Source organism: Engraulis encrasicolus, chromosome 10, assembly GCF_034702125.1.
Source record: "Engraulis encrasicolus isolate BLACKSEA-1 chromosome 10, IST_EnEncr_1.0, whole genome shotgun sequence".
NCBI lineage: Eukaryota > Metazoa > Chordata > Actinopteri > Clupeiformes > Engraulidae > Engraulis > Engraulis encrasicolus.
The window spans coordinates 48,861,643-48,869,142 of NC_085866.1; the positions used below are offsets into that span (position 1 = coordinate 48,861,643).

General features: G+C 50.4%; 1 protein-coding gene across 3 annotated transcripts in view; it reads right to left on the bottom strand.

Moving 5' to 3' along the window:
- arhgap46b (Rho GTPase activating protein 46b) overlaps positions 1-7,500 on the bottom strand; it is a 196,752-nt gene that overhangs the window by 64,633 nt on the left and 124,619 nt on the right. For all 3 annotated transcript variants that reach the window (XM_063209164.1, XM_063209163.1, XM_063209162.1), the window contains one exon: positions 5,515-7,186. In XM_063209164.1, the coding sequence (XP_063065234.1) occupies positions 5,515-7,186 (1,672 nt within the window). The remainder of the gene's footprint in view (positions 1-5,514; positions 7,187-7,500) is intronic.

Consider the following 7,500-nt stretch of genomic DNA (forward strand, 5'->3'; position numbering starts at 1 on the left):
ATGCGCAATTCTGGGAAGTATGCATTATCTGGGCATGATTCAGTAAGGAAATGCGCCGTGAGCCCCCCTATTCATAGATGGGTCAGGTCTCCTGGTTTAGCAGCGCATCGATTAAAACAAGATCAACTAAGTAGTCGTCTTTTTTCCGAACAGCAAGGGGAAATAGTTCAGAGACGGGATTTGATACGAGTCAAGTTTGCTACCAACAGGTATAGCGTGCCCACGCGTTGGTGTGTGGAGTGCACTGTAGCCGTGTGTGATTTAACCGCGGTTACGCGTCTGTGGTTATTATTGGCCACCTCAAAAATTCAATGCAAGATTTTAAAAAGAGGCTAAATGTTGCATGACGTCGCCTTGTTTTCTGCTAACGCTTTTAGGAGCTCATCAAACAAGAGTGTGTTAATTAATGTCGGTGGTCGTTTGTGATACATCTACTAGTTGCGACCAATCGATAGGTCTGTCTCGCCAAGTCTAATTGCGTTTGTAACACAGCTTTGTCATGAAATTGAAATGGCTACAAATGACAGCGGTGGATTTCTGACTGCTCCTTAAGTTTGCTTCACAACGTTCAATAGCCTTACAAGGAATACCCCAAGAAAACCGGTAACACTCCACGTCAGTTCTCCACTGTTTGCATGAACACAATGAAATAAATATAAAGGGGGTGTGGCTTTGATCACAACCTGCTTCTCGAGTTCAACTGGTGCTTGGACGGCACAAATAAAACTTTGCTGGTTAGTGGAAAAAATACTTGTGCGCTACGTCGAGGATAGATAATTGTTAATGCTACACTTCCCGTTGTCGCTGCAGCACTCAAGGTTTGTGCACGCGTGTTTACAGTGCAACGAATGGACGTTCTGTGCGTCATCTTCATTATGAAAAAAGCCCAGCGTAAACGTTTTCTTGCATAGTGTGCAGCACGCCTCGCGGTCATTCGGCACAGATTTTACCCAAAAGTATTTTGGATCCTGCAGCCACTTGGGGTTAAACCGGCACTTTCCCATTCTTCACCTCACCTCATCAAAAAATGGCGCCGCTGCACTCTAGATTTGTGTTTACAGTAGCGTTCTACAACTAATCATGGGTATTGACGTTCTGTGCGTCATCTTCATTATGAAAAAAAAACTTAGTCCTTTAGGTTGCACACTGAAATGTTTTTTGAAAATTTAATGCCGCAGTGAAAAAAATTCCCGACTTTTAACAGCTAATTCAATGCTATTAATGCTCTTAATGCTGGATAACTAAATTCAATGCCTTTTTAATATTTTTAATAACCCGCGGGAACCCTGCTCTCTGTCCCTTCTCTCTCTCTCTCTTTTCTTCACCCTCCTCCTCTCTCTTTCCCTGTTAAGCACAACACCCTGTCTTCAGCTGTGTCTGTCTGTCTGTCCTCCTCCTCTCCCTCCTCCGCAATCATTTATTTCTCACTCTTCCTCTCTCATGGTGAAGACTGTTATTCTCCCTCGCTCCCTACCTCCCTCCCACCATCCCTTCCTCACTCTCTCCTTCTCTTTTAAGAATAACATCATGTGCAACGCTAGTTACAGTGCAGTTTCACCTCCTCTCTTCCGTGTCTTTTTTGTCTGAAGTGATAACCTCCGATGTGTCATCATCATTCCCTGACAGTCATTTCTGTCTGAAATGGGATGTACTTTCCACCTGTCAGCCTTTACCTATGCTGTATCTAAACATAGAGCATCATTTGCATTGGCTACTGTTACTTCTGTCATCTCTCCATCCCAGTTCCCTTCTCATTACTGGGAGGCAGAGTGCCTTCTTACAGTAACATTTCATCTGATGAACTCGGTCAACTCCTTCACATTGGGTGAGGTACTATCTTTCTTTATACTCTCAATGGGTACAATTCATCGTCATTCCTTATTTTCTTTCTTCACTACTACTTTCTTAACTTCCTCTCCTGCCTCTCACTGCTCCGTTTGTTTCTTTTTTCCCTCCCTCCCAGTGGAAACTCACCTGAGAGCTACAGTACTTGAGGAGAGGTCAACACAACAATGCTTCATCTCCTTCTCTCTGTCCTTCTCTGTCTCTTCCTGTGCAGCCTTATTCCCTTTCTCCTCTTCCTCTCCTCTTTCTCTGGTCTCCTCTCTTTCCTACCCATCTCATCCTCTGCCATCTTGTAATTCTTTCTCCTCCTTCTCCAAACTCCTCCTCCCATCTCTGTTCTCCTCACCTCCTGCTTCTATTCTCTTTCTCTCATTTCTCATCTCTCCTCCTATTTTTCTTCTACCCTCTTTCTATTCATCCAGTTTCTCATGCACTATGTTTATCTCTTTTCTCCACTTTTCCTCTTCCATCTCTCTCTCTCTCCCTCTCTCTCTCTCCCTCTCTCTCTCTCGCTCTCTCACTCCTCTCTCTGTCCTCAGTCTCTCTCTCTCTCTTCTCCTATATTGTGTTCCAGAGGTGACTAAGCATGGCTGATCTGTCTGAGCAGGGCTGTGACACCTAAAGGACCATGCGGCATTCGCCACCCTCAAAGCTCTGCTGTGCTCGCCGCGTACAATCACCCACACACGTGTACACACACTCACATGTAGCCAACACGCACACACACAGAAACATGCACACATGGACACACACATGTACACACATCTGCACACACACAAACATATATGCTACTGCATGTCCACGCATACGCACTCTTCAAAGCACATTCTGCATGAACAATCAGCTCCAGTGGATCGCCTGTTTTCCTTTATTCTGCGTCTTCTTCCCTTTTCTATCTCTCTCTGTTCTTCTTTATCTATCTCTTGATGTTTCTCTGTCTCGCTCTCTTTCTCTGGTGTCTCTGTCTGTCTGTTTCTCTCTCTCTCTCTCTCTGTATTTCTCTGTCTTTCTCTGCCTATCTGTCTGTCTCTCTCTCTTCCACCCTCCTAGCTTTCTCTCTGTCTCTTTTTAAATCCCCGTGGAAGATCAGGCCTTCCAGCGTATACGGGGGAGGATGCAGCTTGTGCGGATGAAAAAAAGAGGTAAAGAAGAGGAAGAAGGGATGAAGAAGGGGAAAAAAACGAAACAAAATAACAATTCTGCGTACCCAGAAGGAGACAGAGAAAAATAACACTATGCAGTATGTATATGCACAAGAAGAACCTCAACCAACACAAACCCCAAAATTAGCTCCACGCCAGCTTCAGAAGAACACGTGGCGTGCCACGATCACCAACAATCAGGCCACAGCGCATCTCACGCCACCAGACAAACAAATACACACTTACTGTAGGAGAGGAGTTTAGGAAAGCAGCAGACAGATACAAAGCATTACGACACATATAGTGCAACACACACACACACACACACGCACGCACCTGCGCACACACTCACACGTGTGCACACACCCACGTGCACAAGCACACACGCGTTCACACACACACACACACACACACACACACACACACACACACACACACACACACACACACACACACACACACACACACACACACACACACACACACACACACACACACACACACACACACACACACACACACACACGCACGCACGCATACACATACATGCACACACACAGACATCAGAAGAATGTAGGAAATGAGTACAGAAACACACACACACATATATAGGAAATGAGAAACACACACACACACACACGTATGCATGCACACACACACACACATGCAAGACGAATGTGGGATATGAGCAGACACAAGACACAAAGCATTTACACGCAGGCACGCACAAAGGCATGCATGCATATACACACACACGCAGACACATGCACGCATGCACACATGCACACACACACAAGAAGAATGTAGGAAATGAGTCAAGACACAGCACTAACACGCACTCATTCACTCACGCACCCACAAACACATGCACACACGCACAGACACTTTCACATCCGTACACTAATTAGGAATTCCCAGTTTGAAAAAAAAAAGTGAAGTGAAGAGGACAACACATCTGGGAGGGAAACGTGATGTGAAGGAAGAGCGAGGGGAAGAGAAGAGAAGAGAGGAGAGGAGGAGGGGAGGAGAGGAGAGGAGAGGAGAGGAGGAGAAGCTCACGTTCACAACTCCTTTTCCTGGAATGGAACAAAGCAGTTGGTGTGGCCAGGGCCGGATTAATGCACAGGCTAGATATGGCTGCAGCCTAGGGGCCCCCACCTGCCAGGGGCCCCCCGATTGGGACCAAAAGTGGTGACAAATTCAATAATTGTTCAATTGTGACAAGATGCAGTATTGAAAAATGCACCCGTTTCCACAGTTGGCAGACCATCCTTAAAGGTGTACTTTGTAAGATTTTTAGTCATTTTGAATTTCCAGAGATACACATTTTTAGCAGCAAAAATGACTGTACTTGGGCCATACTAGAGAAAATATTAGTTTATTATTCAGTAAACATTCATGAAAAGATCAATTTTGGCAATAGGCAACCCAGTGTTAATGAGCAGCATAGTTGCAGTACCTTTTTTGACCATTTCCTGCACAGTGCACCTTTAAGCCCTGTCTTGGAATTATGACACCGACTATGTAATATTGTCACAAAAATTGCCTTTCGAGGGGGGCTACAGGAGCAGGCTACAGCCTAGGGCCCCCAGCCACCTTAATCCTGCCCCGAGTGTGGCGAGTGGCTGTGGCAGTCAGGAAGTGCCGGGCAAGATGCTTTCTCTCCACTGCATTGTTTCAAATCAGACAGGATGGAGACAGACATTTTGTTATTTTTTTTCTGCCTCCACACGATTTTTTTGGTCTTCATAACAGAAAAAAGGGAAGATCAAGGGAACTATGGAATGAGGGAGAGAGAGAGAGAGAAAGAGAGAGAGAGAGAGAGAGAGAGAGAGAGAGAGAGAGAGAGAGAGAGAGAGAGAGAGAAAGAGAGAGAGAGAGAGAGAGAGAGAGAGAATATGAAATGTTCCAAAATTGAGAGCAGCTACAGTCACACACACAAAGAGCTGAATAGCAAAATAAGGAAATACTTCTGATGAAGATGAAGATGTGATGAAAAGGTGTGTGTTTGTGAGTGTATGTGTGTGTGTGTGTGTGTGTGTTTGTGAGTGTATGTGTGTGTGTGTGTGTGTGTCACATTCCTAGCACAGCTGACCTGCAGTAATGAACCTAACCCATCTCACACACACACACACACACACACACACACACACACACACACACACACACACACACACACACACACACACACACACACACACACACACACACACACACACACACACACACACACACACACACACACACACACACACAGCCCAGTCACATGAGGCCAGACCCACCTCACAGCTGAAGCATGCACGCACGCACCTACTGTCATGACTACACATAACAAAAATAGATTGCATTAATTTATAGTCAGCAAGATTACATGGCATAAATAACAAACCCCCTTCCACACACACCCACACACACTCTCTTGCATACATACAAAAATAGACACATGCCAAAAATGACAATACACCCAAATGCACACACGCACACAAACACTTGCACACACACACTTTTCCCCATCACCAGCCCGTACCTGTGAGGGTGTGTGTGGTGGCTCGGGGACAGAGGACAGGCTGGTTTGGGAGGTGATGCTCTTCTCCAGTGAGTCCACCTTCTCGTAGGTCCTCTTCTGCCTGACCCCTCCTCCCATGGCTACCGCCGCCGCCTCCGCAGCCAGTGGCGACAGGGGCAACTCGGCCTGGCTTCCCCCCGTTGGCCTGTACAGCGAGCGGTTACTCGCCCTCACGTCCTCCCTGGAGCTTCCGCGGAGCGACGGAGACGAGCCACCCACGCCCACGCCCATCACGCACATTCCTCCGCTCCCGCCGCTGCCGCCGCTGGCGTACTTGTGCAGCATTTGGAGCGGGGTGCGGGCGCGTGGGCCCCCCGAGGAGCCCGTCCCCATGGTGCCACCGTCGGAGCCCATCTCGGTGTCCAGGCTGGCTTTGCTGCCGTGGATGGTGTTGGAGCGGCTGACCACCGCGCAGCGCATCTCCGCCATCAGCTTGTCGTTGAGGGCGCTCAGCTCGCCGGCGCTGCCCACCGACCCTGGACGTCCGTGGCCGCCGCTTAGGCCGCCTGGGAGTCCGCCGATGCTTCCTCCTCCTCCCCCGGTTAAGCCGGTAAGGCCCCCGGGGGGTCGTCTGCGGTTCTTGCGTCGCAGGCTGGGCGAGGGCCCCGTGGAGTACCCGGAGTCCTGGTAGGTGATGGCGGCCGGGCCGGGGTACTCTTGCTGGGACGCCAGGCTGCTCTGCCGGCTGTGCCTCGCTCCGTCGCCACCACCGCTGTCGGAGCGTTTCATCAGGCCTCCGCCGGCCTCCAGTAACCTCCACGAGTGCTTCTTCTCCAGGCTGGGCTCGCGCTGGTGCCCTCCTCCGCCTCCTTTCTGGGCTTGGAGCACGGATAAGGGCTGGTGGGGCTGGTGGTGGTGCAGCAAGCGTTCCTGGCTCTGCAAGGTGGCCGACTCGGGAGCCGACGGCACCACCACGGCCGCCGGGTGGTGGTGGGTCACGATGAGGCCCGTTTGCTTGTTGACGGCCGGATCCACGTTGACCATGTGCTTGATGCACTCCCGCCCGGCGGGGCTGTACTCGGTGGCGGAGGGGCTGCGCCGGTGCTTGCCTGCCCCCAGGTGGGACGCCGGGTACTGGAGCAGCTTGGGCTGAGAGCCGTGGCCCAGCCTGGGCAGGCTGTGGCTGGGGGAGTAGAGGCCGACGCTGGGAGGCGGTGAACGGCCGCGGCGGTTCAGCAGGTGCGCCCCCTCCACCTCCATCTCCACGGGCGGCTCGTCGTAGATGGGCGGGTCCATGGGAGGCTCGTCGTAGATGGGGGCCGTGGCGCCGTACTGGGGCGAGGAGGGCCGGGGCGTGCCCGCCTGCGAGCGCTGCGGGGTGACGAAGGCTGGCGCGCTCATGGGCATGATCAGGCAGGCGTGACCTCCACCACCACCACCACCACCACCACCGCTGTCTTTCTTGAGATGGTAGGCCTGCTTGGGGTCTGCGGGGAGGGACATCTTGGCTCCGAAGGGACTGCTGTGAGCTTGGTAGAGGGGCTTGGTTGCACTGCTGCTGTTGCTGCCGCTGGGGGCGTAGAGGAGCTGTAGGGCGCTAGTGGGTCCGGGCGACTGGGTCCTGCCACTGCTCACCTTCACCAACATGGCCGCCTTGGAGCCCGGAGCAGGCTGCCATCTCTGAACAGGGTCCCTGCGAAATGGAGAGAGAGAGAGATTTTAGTCACGTGCATGCAACCTTATAAAGCTCTATAATCAATGGTTGATTCAGAGAGAGGGAGAGAGAGAGAGAGAGAGCGATAGATTTTAAGTCACGTGTATACAACTGTATACACTGTACACATTCAGTGCACTATACAGAATACCACTGTTGTTGGTTGATCCACTGGTACATAGGTCAGTTGGTCAGATGCCGATGTTTTTTTGGAGTGTTGGCACGCAATGTGGGTCTTATGACCTCATTTTTTAATAATAGCAATCATTTATAACTCGGATATCATTTTCATT